Here is an 18,045-nt window from a genome sequence, read left to right as displayed (position 1 = left end):
GAAAACTTTCACAACCCTAATAATTTAAACCATCTGGACTGTATCATCAACCAAAAATACCCCCCCCCCCCCCCCAAAAAAAAAAAAAAAAAAACACACTTGATTCAGATTTTACATAATTCAGTAAGTAAAATAAAGTAACGCTTTAATCCGAGATACAGAATATCCTACTAACAAGCTGAACAGCTGATGAGGATGTGGATGGTTTTGTTCATCAACTCTGCCTACAGATAAAAGGGCATCAAGAAATGGTTGTAATACATATTACATGCCATTTTAAGAACAAGGTGATGAAAAAGCTTTAAAAATTAGTTTTACAAAGGTTTGCTATATATGTTCATTCATATGGATTTCAAGCCATTGTACAAGAAAAACAAAATCAGAAAATCAACTTTAATCTGAGCATGGATTTAAGTCCCTGGAGTTGAACTGAAATGTACAGTTGCTCATGATATTCCTAACCTGCATATATGAGAACAATGAATTACCCTTTTTTTCTGGCAGAAACTGAGAGAAGGCATTAAATACTGTCTTTCACTTCTTCAGTTAAGCTGTTTCCAACTTTGATTCTGCCTAAAATGTTATAGTTGGTTCATATCTGTGCCATGCTAAATGTTTTATGAGATGCACCAGAGATCCTGAGCTCTGATACCTTCATTAATACAATTAGGTCTCAGGCAGGGCATGCTAGTCAAAGGCCACCCACTCAGCAGTTCTAATGTAACTGAATACACACAATGGTTTAAGTACTCCCAGTATTTTAATTGTGTATCAAACCTGGTAATTAATCAAATGGATTAATGTAAAACAACCTGTATAGCACATTCAATCTGGTAACTCTGACGGTCTATACAACTTCCACTGTGGGCCAAAGAGGATTATTCTTGTAGGCTGTCTGAGACAGTTGTGAACACAGAGACAGACACATAGAGAAACCACTGTGTATTAGAAACCATATCAAAATAAAAATCAATAACATCACTCATGCAATTTTGACATAACTTGCAACAGGTATGAACAGCCACAGAGATTTCATTTTTCTGGACAAGATTTGGTCTCAAACTAAGGAAACAGTTTAAAATATGTTCCTCCACTGTTAAGGATTTTATATTGAGTTTCAGACCTGGTTTTGTTCAATAAAGCAGAAAAAAAATGGCAGGAGAACTCAGCAGAAGATACTTGTCAGCAGGTTTAAAAACTGATTTAAAATTCAGATCACTGCATCTAAGTAACAATTTCATTAATAAAACACACTCAAGTTACATCAGTGCACTTTCCCTTGAAGCAAATGCAATCTTGAACATTTTTGGAATTCTGGACAGCAACTGCAGATGACTGTTTTGAATCGTTCTCCTAAATGATGTCTTCATCATCTTTGGGTTTCATTGCCACCAACACAAGGTTTCGTGGTGAAAGTCTTGGATCAAACAGTGGAATCAACTGGCTTTGAAAACCTGTGAATATTAATCATTACATGTTAGCTATAAAACTTGCTGTATTTAACCACAGAAGCATGCCACAAGGAAATCAAGCAACAATTATATAGAAGAGACATTCAGCCAGTTATGTAATATGGTATAAGTATATATATTTATTAATATATAAATATATTTTATTTATATATTTAAAAAAAAACACCACACAGGAAAAAATTAAGAGACCACTGCAAAATTATCAGTTTATCTGCTTTTACTATTTATAGGCAAGTGTTTAAGGAACATGAACATTTGTTTTATTCCATAACCTACTGACAACATTTCCCCCAAATTCTACCTAAAAATATTCTCACTTTGAGCATTTAATTGCAGAAAATGACAACTGGTCAAAATAAGGATGAAGTGTTTTCAGACCTTTATTAATGCACAGAAAATCAAGATCATGTTCAAAACAAACAGAATACCAATGTTCAAACTTAAGAGTTCAAAAATCAATATTTGGTAGAATAACCCTGAGATTTGATCACAGCTTTCATGCGTCTTGGCATACTCTCCACTAGGGTTATGACTGTGAAAGTGTTTTCAAAATGTCTACTTTCCTGATGTTGCATTTGGTGAACTTTTACTCATTATATTACTTTTTTGAAGTTATTTTATTGGGTCATGCAAAAACCTCCCGCACCCAACATCACCTCACTTTTGATAAATACATGTATATTAAATAAATCATGATTATAAAATAAATTCATTGAAAGATATGTAAAGTACTTTTATATAACAATACTGTTATTTCACATTGCTCTTGGGTGGCTTTATACTACTCCTGGTGCAAAAATTCAACCAGCTCAGCTTGGTTTGACGGCTCATGACCATCCAGCTTCCTCTTGATCACATTCCAGAGGGTTTCAATGGGGTTCAGGTCTGGAGATTGGGCTAGCCATGACAGGGTTTTGATCTTGTGGTTCTTCATCCACACCTTGATTGACCTGGCTGTGTAGAATGGAGCACTGTCCTGCTGGAAAACCCAGTCCTCAGAGTTGGGGAACATTGTCAGAGCAGAACAAAGCAAGTTTTCTTCCAGGATAACCTTGTACATGGCTTGATTCATGTGTCCTTTAAACAAAAGTCTGTCCCATTCCAGCCTTGCTGCAGCACCCCCAGATCATCACTGATCCTCCACCAAATTTCACAGTGGGTGCAAGACACTATGGCTTGTAGGGCTCTCCAGGTCTTTGTCTAACCATTAGACAACCAGGTGATGGGAAAAGCTGAAAATTGGACTCCTCAGAGAAGATGGCCTTACTCCAGTCCTCCACCATCTAATCCTTATAATCTTTAGCAAACCTCAGCCTGGCTCTTCTTTGCTTCTGATTCGATGAAGGGCTTTTTTCTAGCTTTGCATGACTTCAACCCTGCCCAGAGGAGCCTGTTTCAAACTTTCCTTGCCATGCACTTACCCCAGCTGCCATTTGCCATTCTTTTTGTAGGTCACTTGAGGTCATCCTACAGTTGTTGAGTGACATTCGAAGGAGTTGATGAGTGACATTCGAAGGAGTTGATGATCATTCCAGTCCATGGAAAGTCGTTTTCACCCTCTGCCAGTCTGTAACTTTGTTGTCCCCAATGTCTGCTGCTGGACTTTGTTCTTATGAACTGCCGTCTTTGAAATTTTGAGGATGGAAGCAACCTGATGCTCACTGTATCCCTCAGCCATTAAAGCCAAATTTTAACCCTTCTTTTTCCTCACTCAAAACTTAACTTTTTAGCTCTTTTGGCATGATGAATAGGTTTTTTTTTTTTGTATTCCAAGTAAATTTAAGGTACTACTAGCACTGTTTTTGCCATCCAAACTGGTTGTATTGCAAGAGGATAGTGACAACCACAGCAGTGTTTTTTTTTTAAATACTCTTCCTTATTAAATAAAATTTGGTTCTACTGATCACCTAATCAGTACCTCATTAAGTAAAATGAGGTGTGCTTGTGTTGGAATTCCAGCACAGACACCAGAATTAAATGGCTGCAATACATAGAGATGCTAATTTAAGTAAAAATTGAAGTGGTCTCTTAAATTTTTTCCAGTGCTAATATACAGTGGTGCTTTAAAGTTTGTGAACCCTTTAGAATTTGTTTATGCATAAATATGTCCTAATACATGATCAGATTTTCACACAAGTCCTAAAAGTAGATAAAAAGTAACCCATTTAAACAAATGAGACAAAAATATTATACTTGGTCATTTATTTATTGAGGAAAATGATCCAATATTACATATCTGTGAATGGTAAAAGTATGTGAACCTTTGCTTTGAATATCTGGTGTGACCCCCTTGTGCAGCAATAACTGCAACTAAACGTTTCCGGTAACTGTTGACCAGTCCTGCACACTGGTTTGGAGGAATTTTAGCCCATTCCTCCGTACAGAACAGCTTCAACTCTGGGATGTTGTTGGGTTTCCTCACATGAACTGCTTGCTTCAGGTCCTTCCACAACATTTCGATTGGATTAAGGTCAGGACTTTGACTTGGCCATTCCAAAACATTAACTTTCTTCTTCTTTAACCATTCTTTGGTAGAACGACTTGTGTGCTCAGGGTCGTCGTCTTGCTGCATGACCCATCCTCTCTTGAGGATGGACAGATCATCATGGACAGATGTTCATGGACAGATGTCCTGACGTTTTCCTTTAGAATTCACTGGTATAATTCAGAATTCATTGTTCCAATGCAGCAAAACAGGCCCAAACCATGATACCACCACCACCACCATGTTTCACAGATGGGATAAGATTCTTATTCTGGAATGTAGTGTTTTCCTTTCTCCAAACATAACGCTTCACATTTAAACCAAAATGTTCTATTTTGGTCTCATCCAGCCACAAAATATTTTTCCAATAGCCTTCTGGCTTGTCCACGTGATCTTTAGCAAACTGCAGACGAGCAGCAATGTTCTTTTTGAAGAGCAGTGGCTTTTTCCTTGCATCCCTGCCATGCACACCATTGTTGTTCAGTGTTCTCCTGATGGTGGACTCATGAACATTAACATTAGCCAATGTGAGAAAGGCCTTCAGTTGCTTAGAAGTTACCCTGGGGTCCTTTGTGACCTTGCCAACTATTACACGCCTTGCTCTTGGAGTGATCTTTGTTGGTTGACCACTCCTGGGGAGGGTAACAATGGTCTTGAATTTCCTCCATTTGTACATAATCTGTCTGACTGTGGAGTGGTGGAGTCCAAACTCTTTAGAGATGGTTTTGTAGCCTTTTACAGCCTGATGAACATCAACAACACTTTTTCTGAGGTCCTCAGAAACCTCCTTTGTTCATGCCATGATACACTTCCACAAGCATGTGTTGTGAAGATCAGACTTTGATAGATCCCTGTTCTTTAAATAAAACAGGGTGCCCACTCACACCTGATTGTCATCCCATTGATTGAAAACATCTGACTAATTTCACCTTCAAATTAACTGCTAGAGGTTCACATACTTTTGCCACTCACAGATATGTAATATTGGATCATTTTCCTCAATAAATAAATGGCCAAGTATAATATTTTTGTCTCATTTGTTTAACTGGGTTCTCTTTTTAGGACTTGTATGAAAATCTGATGTTTTAGGTCTCATATATATATACACACACACACACACACACACACACACACACACATCTCAGAACTCTTCTGAGAAGTATTAAAACATAACGGAAACATAACATGATAAATGCAGGACTGGTACTGAATGGTGACCTCTGGGCCGTTAGATGATAAGTTGATGATCAACAATAATTATGTTAAATGATGATTAGAGCTCAGCATAATGATACTCAATTAGTTAACTCAAGCCCCTGTCTGTCCTGAATGCTCACCTCTCTCCTGCAAGAAGAGCATTCTGTCCAGAAGAACCAGAGTCTCCACAACTGGAGCCAGCAGCAGAGCCAAACTGAAATATACCACCACTCTGCCCTGCTGCTCCAGCAGGCCTTCCACACTAACAGAGTCAAAGGTCAGGTCAGCAGGCAAGCCAACACGGGCAAGCCCCAGACGGGCATACCTATTTAAAAAAAAAAAAAAACATAAGCAACAAGCTCTGTTGTCTCAAAGGATGGAAAAACTAAGAACAAAATATTTAGTGTTGTGGTTTCTCAAAGACTGAATATATTGGTACTAAACTGCACAAAACAAATCCAAAACAAAAGCACGATATTTTGTGTAGCAAATAAATAGTTATTTTAGTAATCAGTCCAGGTTACTGGATCTGTTCTACAACCCCGATTCCAGAAAAGTTGGGACAAAGTACAAATTGTAAATAAAAACGGAATGCAATGATGTGGAAGTTTCAAAATTCCATATTTTATTCAGAATAGAACATAGATGACATATCAAATGTTTAAACTGAGAAAATGTATCATTTAAAGAGAAAAATTAGGTGATTTTAAATTTCATGACAACAACACATCTCAAAAAAGTTGGGACAAGGCCATGTTTCCCACTGTGAGACATCCCCTTTTCTCTTTACAACAGTCTGTAAACGTCTGGGCACTGAGGAGACAAGTTGCTCAAATTTAGGGATAGAAATGTTAACCCATTCTTGTCTAATGTAGGATTCTAGTTGCTCAACTGTCTTAGGTCTTTTTTGTCGTATCTTCCGTTTTATGATGCGCCAAATGTTTTCTATGGGTGAAAGATCTGGACTGCAGGCTGGCCAGTTCAGTACCCGGACCCTTCTTCTACGCAGCCATGATGCTGCAATTGATGCAGTATGTGGTTTGGCATTGTCATGTTGGAAAATGCAAGGTCTTCCCTGAAAGAGATGTCGTCTGGATGGGAGCATATGTTGCTCTAGAACCTGGATATACCTTTCAGCATTGATGGTGTCTTTCCAGATGTGTAAGCTACCCATGCCACATGCACTAATGCAACCCCATACCATCAGAGATGCAGGCTTCTGAACTGAGCGCTGATAACAACTTGGGTCGTCCTTCTCCTCTTTAGTCTGAATGACATGGCGTCCCTGATTTCCATAAAGAACTTCAAATTTTGATTCGTCTGACCACAGAACAGTTTTCCACTTTGCCACAGTCCATTTAAATGAGCCTTGGCCCAGAGAAGACGTCTGCACTTCTGAATCATGTTTAGATACGACGACTTCTTTGAACTATAGAGTTTTAGCTGGCAACGGCGGATGGCACAGTGAATTGTGTTCACAGATAATGTTCTCTGGAAATATTCCTGAGCCCATTTTGTGATTTCCAATACAGAAGCATGCCTGTATGTGATGCAGTGCCGTCTAAGGGCCCGAAGATCACGGGCACCCAGTATGGTTTTCCGGCCTTGACCCTTACGCGCAGAGATTCTTCCAGATTCTCTGAATCTTTTGATGATGATATGCGCTGTAGATGATATGTTCAAACTCTTTGCAATTTTACACTGTCGAACTCCTTTCTGATATTGCTCCACTATTTGTCAGTGCAGAATTAGTGGGATTGGTGATCCTCTTCCCATCTTTACTTCTGAGAGCCGCTGCCACTCCAAGATGCTCTTTTTATACCCAGTCATGTTAATGACCTATTGCCAATTGACCTAATGAGTTGCAATTTGGTCCTCCAGCTGTTCCTTTTTTGTACCTTTAACTTTTCCAGCCTCTTACTGCCCCTGTCCCAACTGTTTTGAGATGTGTTACTGTCATGAAATTTCAAATGAGCCAATATTTGGCATGAAATTTCAAAATGTCTCACTTTCGACATTTGATATATGTTATCCATGTTCTATTGTGAATACAATATCAGTTTTTGAGATTTGAAAATTATTGCATTCTGTTTTTATTTACAATTTGTACTTTGTCCCAACTTTTTTGGAATTGGGGTTGTACAAACTTGGTAAACATTTTCAGACCTGCCAAACCTGAAGATGAATAATGCAGTCACGCCATGGGGGGAGGGTTGTAAAAGGTTGTTATAGTCATTTCACAAATCATACAGTGGTGCTTGAAAGTTTGTGAACCCTTTAGAATTTTCTATATTTCTACATAAATTTGACCGAAAACATCATCAGATTTTCACACAAGTCCTAAAAGTAGATAAAGAGAACCCAGTTAAACAAATTAGACAAAAATATTATACTTGGTCATTTATTTATTGAGGAAAATGATTCAATAGTACATATCTGTGAGTGGCAAAAGTATGTGAACCTCTAGGATTAGCAGTTCATTTGAAGGTGAAATTAGAGTCGGGTGTTTTCAATCAATGGGATGACAATCAGGTGTGAGTGGGCACCTTGTTTTATTTAAAGAACAGGGATCTATCAAAGTCTGATCTTCACAACACGTTTGTGGAAGTGTATCATGGCATGAACAAAGGCAATTTCTGAGGACCTCAGAAAAAGCGTTGTTGATGCTCATCAGGCTGGAAAAGGTTACAAAACCATCTCTAAAGAGTTTCGACTCCACCAATCCACAGTCAGACAGATTGTGTACAAATGGAGGAAATTCAAGACCATTGTTAAACTCCTCAGGAGTGGTCGACCAACAAAGATCACTCCAAGAGCAAGGCGTGTAATAGTTGGCGAGGTCACAAAGGACCCCAGGGTAACTTCTAAGCAACTGAAGGCCTCTCCCACATTGGCTAATGTTAATGTTCATGAGTCCACCATCAGGAGAACACTGAACAACAATGGTGTGCATGGCAGGGTTGCAAGGAAAAAGCCACTGCTCTCCAAAAAGAACATTGCTGCTCGTCTGCAGTTTGCTAAAGATCACATGGACAAGCCAGAAGGCTATTGGAAAAATGTTTTGTGGATGGATGAGACCAAAATAGAACATTTTGGTTTAAATGAGAAGTGTTATGTTTGGAGAAAGGAAAACACTACATTCCAGCATAAGAACCTTATCCCATCTGTGAAATGGGTGGTGGTAGTATCATGGTTTGGGCCTGTTTTGCTTTATCTACACCAGGATGGCTTGCCATCATTGATAGAACAATGAATTCTGAATTATATCAGCAAATTCTGAAGGATAATGTCAGGACATCTGTCCATGAACTGAATCGCAAGATAAGGTGGGTCATGCAGCAAGACAATGACCCTAAGCACACAAGTCATTCTACCAAAGAATGGTTCAAGAAGAATAAAGTTAATATTTTGGAATGGCCAAGTCAAAGTCCTGACCTTAATCCAATCGAAATGTTGTGGAAGGACCTGAAGCGAGCAGTTCATGTGAGGAAACCCACCAACATCCCAGAGTTGAAGCTGTTCTGTATGGAGGAATGGGCTAAAATTCCTCCAAGCCGGTGTGCAGGACTGATTAACAGTTACCGGAAACGTTTAGTTGCAGTTATTGCTGCACAAGGGGGTCACACCAAATACTGAAAGCAAAGGTTCACATATTTTTGCCACTCACAGATATGTAATATTGGATCATTTTTCTGAATAAATAAATGACCAAGTTTAATATTTTTGTCTCATTTGTTTAACTGGATTCTCTTTATCTACTTTTAGGACTTGTGTGAAAATCTGATGATGTTTTCGGTCATATTTATGCAGAAATATAGAAAATTCTAAAGGGTTCACAAACTTTCTAGCACCACTGTATGTCTAAGGTAAAAGCTGGTATGTCCGTATATATTGGGCTTTAGGGTAACTCCCAGGCCCATGAGAGGAAAAATATTTCTTTATTTCTATTCAAGGAAAAAGATGTACAGCAATTAATTAAAAAAAAATTGGGCATTTAGGCCTTTCTAGTGTCTACATCATAACTAAAATAGCCAAGAGGCAGCTTTTTTCCTCCCAAGTACCTGGTGGTTACTATAAAACACCATATATACAGTAGGTGCACTTCAGTATCGACCTCCCTGGGCTTGACTGCACCATCTGAATATGTCTGTTGTTCTACTCCAGTCAGCAAAAACAGCATTTTAATCACTTTCCTAGGTGCTTTTTTGAGTGGTAACTCAAAGGACACTGATATTAAAAATGCAGAGCTCCTACACAACATGCATAAAGTTTGGCAGTACTGCACTTTTGCTGAGGTGTGTCTGAGAGGTAGAACAGATAAAGCTCCCTTGAGGAAATGGTAAAAGGTCAAGGTTGCAGAACAAGATCAATCATCTTGACTTACTATTACGACACAACTGCATATTGTTAATAAGAATGTTGGAATGGTACTGACTCTGTGAAAGGTAGCATATGGGCTTTTTTAATGGTCTGGATTCCTGCTCTGCGTAGCTGAGGCCTCTCTGCTCTGATGATGCTCTCCAAAGCTGCTCGGTAGCAGTGCGTTTTAAGTAACGAGCTCTCATCTCTCAACCTATGGAGATAGTCCTCAACTGCATGGCATGCTCCTTCACGGGCCTTATAGGACAGCTCATGTCCGGGCAACTGTCTCACCCACTTGCTCATTGGGTAGCCATATTCTAATGGTGATGCTTCATTGATGTTATCAGACAGAGAGGGAAGCAAGACACCAGGAGGTGTAGGGTTCTCCTTGGTAGTGATTTTCATATAGCAGCATGCTACAGAGGTGATTCCTCGAACATGGGGGCAGTTAGCAAAATGGCGGAGGAGAGTAGCACTAAGGTCACCACAAGCATGAAGTCCAGTCAGTATAAAATCTGAGCACGTCAGTTCTTTAACACTAGAAGAGACCTTGGAATGCACAGATGAAGTCCATCCAAAACCTGCTTGAAGGCGATGTTCTGACATCACAGTGCCTGACAGAGCTACACAGTCATTGCTTTCCTTTTCATGTTGCTGAAGAACAGGCCTAGCTGGATTCTCATCAGCTACCAAACTGTATTCCTCTGTGCACAAGTGCTGGCCTCCACAAACGAGCTCCGTTTCAAGCTCACATTCCTTGCCTGATGTCATTGATACCCGCTGTCTCTTTTTACATGGTCCTGGCATGCCTGGATAGCTCTCACTGTTTTTCTCCCTCTTCCCCAACTGCTGAAGGAAAGTCTCCCAGGTGTCTCTGGGGTTAACCCAGCCACCTATATGCCGGGGTACAGGATCAAGTGTTGTGTGAGCGATGCCTGTCTGAAAAAGTGAAAAATTGCAATTGCAGTCACTGAGTATTTATTTCTCTCTGGTTAACTATAGATGAAACATAATATGCTGATTTAAAAATACCTTTCGAGTCTCTTTGGCTAAGGTCGACAGGAGCTGTCCATCAAATTTAGAGGCCGTTGAAACTAGATTGGGATCAGCCTCAATAGCAGTAACATCCAGGCCAAGTCCAAACGACAGGAAACGGGTCAAATGGCCCTATGATAATGAAATAAATAAGTAATGGAGTTGTCAACAGTGCAAAAGTATGACAGACTCAAAACTACAAATAAAGAATTATACAGCTGTTTTCACACCTAGTTCACTAATGTCAACTACAGAATTAGATTTTTTTCTTAACATTTTATTCAGTTGGTTTGTTTTGTTTCACTTAAGCAATTTCACACAAACAAGAGTGCTACTGTACTGAACATCAGCACAGATGTGATTTGGCCGTATGCTGATAAATAGTACAAAAGCACAAATGCGAGTGTGTTATTGCATTGATACAATTGTTCTATTTAAAAAAAGAGTGACATTTTAGACACAAAATGGCCAAATATTTTGTTTATTTTTGTTCTGTCAATGAAAACAGTTCACAAAGAAGCCACACTTGGATAGAGGGACAGGGTAACATAGTAAGTGCAGTGACCATTTTAGAGTAATAAATTACTGTTAGAATTTGAATTTTATGTAGTTTTTCCTTGATTCGTCAGGATTTTTTATTTGTACGTTATCATAGCTGTTGCGTCACCTTTGTAGATCATGCTAGTTCATTTTTATTGGTGAAAATACAGAATGCTAGAATAATTAACCACCAGTTAATACAGTGAATATATTTCCCTTAGTTTAAGACCAATAAATCAATTTCTCACCACAATTATTTACTGACCCATTTCTGATTGGGATGACAAAATATTCCTTAATGTATTTAAAGGTAAACAAATGCATAAGCAGTGATTTTTGTATGCTATACAAATAAGAGATGGTTAAATTATTTTTCTGTATTGACAAACAGTCATATATTGCATTTCCCAAAACAGTTAGTATGCATCATTCTTTGTGGTCATACTGTTGTGAATCTGTGGAACTGTATTGACAAACAACATCGATTCAAACAGTAATTTTAGTCTAAAAACATGAATGACAAAAATGAACCAACTTTACCACAGTGACAGCCCTCAGTCTCTTTTATCGTGTCATGATAGTGTGAAACATTGAAACATGATTCATTTCACAGGGACACTCGATTTTCTATGAACCATGGTTCAGATGTTTGGTGAGCATCCACATTTTTGTCAGTACAAACCAAAGTAAAATCAACCAGAAAGTGACAGAAGTTTTACCTGCCCAGACCCAACATCAACCACACTGCTACACTGAGTCCGGTCACACAGCTGCTTAACCAACTGAAATAAAGTGGTGAAAATTTATTTTTATGTTCATGAAATAATGGTGAATAAGCACAGGCAAATTACCAAATCTGTACTAGATCTTAACTTACCATGCCAAGCTTACGAATCTCGTGTTGTTTCTTGGGTTTCACATGTTTGCGGAAGATATGACCAAGCAAAGAGCTTTGACTGCTGTTCGAGTGAAATTCATCTGGCTTTACCGTGTCCTCAGACTGGTGGTCTGGAGACATCCGGGGAAACACCAGTGTGTGAGCTGTGACCCGTAGCGCCAGTAAAGAAAGAGGCCACACTGAAGGGTAGCTTAAAAAAAAATGGTCAAAATGTCGTTAAACACAAAAATCAAGGTGTTTATTTTTTATTAAAGGAATATTTTAACGTGCCATTTACAGTCAACTCAGAAGCTACTATAAAAAAAAAAGAGCTGTTTATGCAGTGATAGATGGTCATGATATTAGACAGGAGGGATAAATCTATCTATAATATATTTCAATAGCTCCACAATTAAAGAGGTGCAATGCATTATATTGTGAAGTCTCATTCATGGAATAATTAAGATCAGTGCGGAGCAAACCATTTCACACAGACAGGCGCATTTCGGATTTAAAAAAATAAATAAATAAAAACGGGAAACTTACTGTTCTGCTATCTGTGTAAATTACACATGTGTAATTTGTACTTGGACTGGATAATGTGTGCGTAATCTAACTACTTTTAATTTCTCATCCAAATGCATTTTAGGGAAAAAAAATATGTGAAATAATCCATCTCATTCATGTTCATTACATTTGTGACTGTATTTCACGTCTTCTCAATCAGCACTGATGACGTGTTATGGATGTATTCAGCAACATGGAATGAAAAATATCAGCCCCAATCTGGGGGCGTTTCATTCAGTGTAATCACCTGACACAGCCGTCATCTACAATCTGGGCTAAAAAGAAATCAGACCTGCCAAGTATTGCTACAACCTTTGGAGATGCTGCACTCTCAGGCTACTGTACTTTCAAGATGAGTGATAATGAGCTACTAAGTGCTAGTTTCAGCAATCTGCAGAAGAGAAGATAGTGAACAGCACTAAAAACACTATACGTCGCTGGCTAGCACACGCTAACCTTGTACACAATATTGCAGACTATTAATGGTGTTTATCTCTTGTATGCACAGCGATAGCAAACAGCTGGAGGACTATTATGACACTTAAAGTGTACAAAGCAGGTTTCATTGGCTTACAACTTATACTGTAAGTGAGACCTTTAGAGTAGAGTAATAATAGCCAACCTGTCTGTTTTACCTATTGAATGTGAAATTTACTAATAGTCTAGTTGTCATTTGAATTTTGATATTATGCACAGACTCTATAGTTTTTACACATAGCAATGTAAATATTGTTATATTTGAACCTGAAAATTTTCATTTATATTTAACAGTTTCTCCACACAATTATACACAATTTTTGGACAGCTCATGCACAATATCACTACTCCTGAGAGTGCAGCAGCCTGATAATACACCATTCTGTGTATTTTTTTCCCCAAGACAAAAAAAAAAAAAAAACACACCCTACTGATGGTACTGTTGCGCTTGGTCCCACAAAAATCCAATTGTGGATGCCAAAAATGAAACTTAATAATGACGTCCTCTCCCAAGATGGCAGCGATCTATTCTGATGCCCTACTTCTGGTTGGAGCCCTCATGACTTGGAAATGACTCACTCCTGGTGAGGATGGCCCTATACAGACAGCCTAAAGATACACTTAGAAACCATGAAGATGCTTTGGACTGCAATTGATATGAACAGTTTTACTCCCAAGTCTCCATCAGTGAATGGCTGATAACGTCAACAAAACAGACAAGTTAAAATTATAGTGAATTTCCTGGTTACGCCATGGCACTTTTTGACCATATAATATAAATCACACAGTTATAGAAGGAAATTATTTATAACCACACTATCCAGTGTCGCCTACATGAGGATGGGATCCCTTTTAAGTCTGGTTCCTCTCAAACTCCTCTAGAGGAGTTTGTTCTTCTCCCTTCTGGACAGAGATACAAGTACCCCAAGGTCAAGAGCAACCGATTTAAATTTTACTTTGTGCCAAGTGCAAGTAACGTGCTCAGTTTGCACTATTATTAGTACTTTATGGTTAATATTTCTTCTTATTGGTTGCTTTTTAACTATATGGTTATTGTCTCATTTGTATGTTTCTTTTTGTATGTTGTGATCAAGGAGTTGTGTCCTCTGCTGCAAATCAAGTTTCCCCTAGAGGGATAATAAAGGTTTCTAAATCAAAAAGGTTTCTTCCTCATGTCGTCTCAGGAAATTTTCCCTCACCACTGACATCTCTTGACTTGCTCGTTCAGGATAAATTTATATATTTATGTACAGCTGCTTTGTGACAGTGTCCATTGTTAAAAGGGAACTGAAGGGAAATTTTTTTATCATCAAAATTCTATTTCTCTCATTTTATAAAATGCAGAAATACATTTTTTGATAGCTATTTTATCACTGCTATAGCAAGTTATGAGTGTTTGAAATATGCTATGTAATATATATCAGTCCATATGTCAAAGCAATGGCTGTAAACAAGATTCACTGAGACTTGTGCGAGACATCATAGGACGGAAGTAAAATGTACAGCGGAAATCAAAGTGACCAACATCTGCCAACATTGTCAAAAGACGCGCATGCGCGCCCTCCTTCAAATGCTGACGTAATCAAGCTGAAGTTTTCCCTGTGTCCGAAATCACTTCCTACTCACTGTATAATGGGGATGCCATTTTGTAGTGCTGTCCGAAACCTTAATGAGGATTATGTGGGAAATGTGCCCAGTATAACATGTATGCATCACAAAAATACATGCATGTATTTATTATTTTGAAAACCCACCAGCCACCTGATTTAGCATGTTTTAATTGTGCGACAGTAATAACGTAAATACCAGCGTAACGGACTAGTCCTTCTCCTGTTGTCTTTCCAACTCTTCTCTATTCCACGTTGGTTCGAAGTCGTATGGAATAATCTCCAGGTCATGTATGCGAGAGAGGCGGATGTATGTGCAGAAGTATACAGTTTAATAAAGTGCAGAATATGTATACAGTGAGACAATATATACACAGGCAAACAAACAATCCAAAATGGCAGGCTAGATCACAAACAAGAATACAGGCAAAAGGGTCAGTCGAGGCACAAACAGTATATCAAAGGCTAAGCGAGGACAAAAATGAGAAACAGGAAATCAAGACAACAGGTAGAAAAGCTTGGTAATGTGTATCGTAATACTTCGCGATGCAAATGCATCAGCACAGTCCTTAAATAGGCAAAGACATAGTTCCTTAATTGAGCTCAGGTCCACTCCGGCCGGCGGCCACACGCTGGACTCCACTCCGGCCGGCGGCCACACGCTGGACTCCACTCCGGCCGGCGGCCACACGCTGGACTCCACTCCGGCCGGCGGCCACACGCTGGACTCCACTCCGGCCGGCGGCCACACGCTGGACTCCACTCCGGCCGGCGGCCACACGCTGGACTCCACTCCGGCCGGCGGCCACACGCTGGACTCCACTCCGGCCGGCGGCCACACGCTGGACTCCACTCCGGCCGGCGGCCACACGCTGGACTCCACTCCGGCCGGCGGCCACACGCTGGACTCCACTCCGGCCGGCGGCCACACGCTGGACTCCACTCCGGCCGGCGGCCACACGCTGGACTCCACTCCGGCCGGCGGCCACACGCTGGACTCCACTCCGGCCGGCGGCCACACGCTGGACTCCACTCCGGCCGGCGGCCACACGCTGGACTCCACTCCGGCCGGCGGCCACACGCTGGACTCCACTCCGGCCGGCGGCCACACGCTGGACTCCACTCCGGCCGGCGGCCACACGCTGGACTCCACTCCGGCCGGCGGCCACACGCTGGACTCCACTCCGGCCGGCGGCCACACGCTGGACTCCACTCCGGCCGGCGGCCACACGCTGGACTCCACTCCGGCCGGCGGCCACACGCTGGACTCCACTCCGGCCGGCGGCCACACGCTGGACTCCACTCCGGCCGGCGGCCACACGCTGGACTCCACTCCGGCCGGCGGCCACACGCTGGACTCCACTCCGGCCGGCGGCCACACGCTGGACTCCACTCCGGCCGGCGGCCACACGCTGGACTCCACTCCGGCCGGCGGCCACACGCTGGACTCCACTCCGGCCGGCGGCCACACGCTGGACTCCACTCCGGCCGGCGGCCACACGCTGGACTCCACTCCGGCCGGCGGCCACACGCTGGACTCCACTCCGGCCGGCGGCCACACGCTGGACTCCACTCCGGCCGGCGGCCACACGCTGGACTCCACTCCGGCCGGCGGCCACACGCTGGACTCCACTCCGGCCGGCGGCCACACGCTGGACTCCACTCCGGCCGGCGGCCACACGCTGGACTCCACTCCGGCCGGCGGCCACACGCTGGACTCCACTCCGGCCGGCGGCCACACGCTGGACTCCACTCCGGCCGGCGGCCACACGCTGGACTCCACTCCGGCCGGCGGCCACACGCTGGACTCCACTCCGGCCGGCGGCCACACGCTGGACTCCACTCCGGCCGGCGGCCACACGCTGGACTCCACTCCGGCCGGCGGCCACACGCTGGACTCCACTCCGGCCGGCGGCCACACGCTGGACTCCACTCCGGCCGGCGGCCACACGCTGGACTCCACTCCGGCCGGCGGCCACACGCTGGACTCCACTCCGGCCGGCGGCCACACGCTGGACTCCACTCCGGCCGGCGGCCACACGCTGGACTCCACTCCGGCCGGCGGCCACACGCTGGACTCCACTCCGGCCGGCGGCCACACGCTGGACTCCACTCCGGCCGGCGGCCACACGCTGGACTCCACTCCGGCCGGCGGCCACACGCTGGACTCCACTCCGGCCGGCGGCCACACGCTGGACTCCACTCCGGCCGGCGGCCACACGCTGGACTCCACTCCGGCCGGCGGCCACACGCTGGACTAACACTCCATTACTGATGTAGCTGGCAAATCTCGAAATTAATCTAAATTGGAATGACATGGCAATCTGGCCGTTGTGTAAACAGTTTTCAAAATGGCGGCGCTGACACTTCACGTTTGAAGTCTCGCACAAGTCTCGTGAAGATCGCGTGGATAAGCGACGCCTGCCGTGGACCAAAAGAACTACATTCAACATGGCTAAAAACCGAAAAGGCTGATCAGTGTAATATAATATGCCAATACGAGTCACGATATAAGGTTAATAAAACAGAAAACGTAATTGAATAACACGTTAAGAAATAAAGCAAGTTTAAAAATAACTTCAGTTCCCCTTTAAAAGCATGATACAAACAGCATTGAATTCCCATATTTTTGTTGTTTGCTTGTTTTATGTATATGCTTTTTTTTTCTGTTTTGTACTATGAGAGCTAAGTGAACCGGAGTCAAATTCCTCATGTGTGTCCACATACCTGGCAATAAAAGTGTTTCTGATTCTGATATTTTCCAGCCACCCCGTTTATACTTACACTCTGTTCTTGGTCTCTCTTTCCAGCAGCAGGTTTGCTACCTGAGGTGGTGATAAATCTTGCAAAGCTTTCTGCCATCTTTCAGGTAGTGTCTCCCACAGGTTCTCACTGAAAAACTCCTGAGAGTAAATAATACAGTAAATAATGTTACACCATGAAAGGAATTTTAAAGCTTTATCAGCAGCATGGTCCCACATCCATCCTACCCACTTACTGGAGGTACAGACTTTGAGCAAGAATACTTTGTTCAGGGACTAAGAGAAAGAATGAAAACAGAAAAATATTTGTTTTAAATAAGACTTTAAAAAGTGATAGTTACAATAATGTAGGAGTCGGATATGTGCTTATGTCTCGACAAGAACGTTACAAGGCTCTTCGCTAAATCCTTCTGCTGCTGCTCTGAAAGTGAAAACATGTTCACATCACTTCCTGACAACATCACCGTCTCCTCATCATCTCTGGCTTTTTCATTAACGCACTTTTCATCATGAATCTGCTTGACTGTCCACCAGAGAGCCACTACTCACAACCACAGCTAACTAGAATTGTTACTATCCTGGTTCAATCCCATATCACGTCCTGTTGGCTTAAATATGTGCACTATATAGCGTGTAGAAGCTATTGTTTCATACCCTAACTAGT

General features: G+C 42.1%; 1 protein-coding gene across 2 annotated transcripts; it reads right to left on the bottom strand.

Annotated features, from left to right (window-relative positions):
• Positions 1 to 150: 150 nt before the first annotated feature.
• Positions 151 to 17,948, bottom strand: mettl25b (methyltransferase like 25B). 2 transcript variants are annotated; one of them, XM_060921941.1, is made up of 8 exons: positions 17,723 to 17,948; positions 17,404 to 17,522; positions 11,969 to 12,179; positions 11,811 to 11,873; positions 10,549 to 10,683; positions 9,590 to 10,455; positions 5,295 to 5,479; positions 151 to 1,454 (listed from the first exon to the last, which is right to left on the bottom strand). In XM_060921941.1, the coding sequence occupies exons 1-8, from the start codon at positions 17,840 to 17,842 to the stop codon at positions 1,354 to 1,356; spliced, it is 1,800 nt and encodes a 599-aa protein (XP_060777924.1). In that variant the 5' UTR covers positions 17,843 to 17,948; the 3' UTR covers positions 151 to 1,353. The 2 variants fall into 2 exon arrangements, with proteins under 2 accessions (XP_060777924.1, XP_060777925.1); XM_060921942.1 differs by having other exon boundaries at positions 17,618 to 17,815.
• Between the last annotated feature and the right edge of the window lie 97 nt (positions 17,949 to 18,045).

Source organism: Neoarius graeffei, chromosome 5 (genome assembly GCF_027579695.1).
Source record: "Neoarius graeffei isolate fNeoGra1 chromosome 5, fNeoGra1.pri, whole genome shotgun sequence".
In the NCBI taxonomy this organism is placed as follows: Eukaryota; Metazoa; Chordata; class Actinopteri; order Siluriformes; family Ariidae; genus Neoarius; species Neoarius graeffei.
Note: the sequence above shows the minus strand (reverse complement) of the source record. Positions and strands in the feature narration are given on the sequence as shown.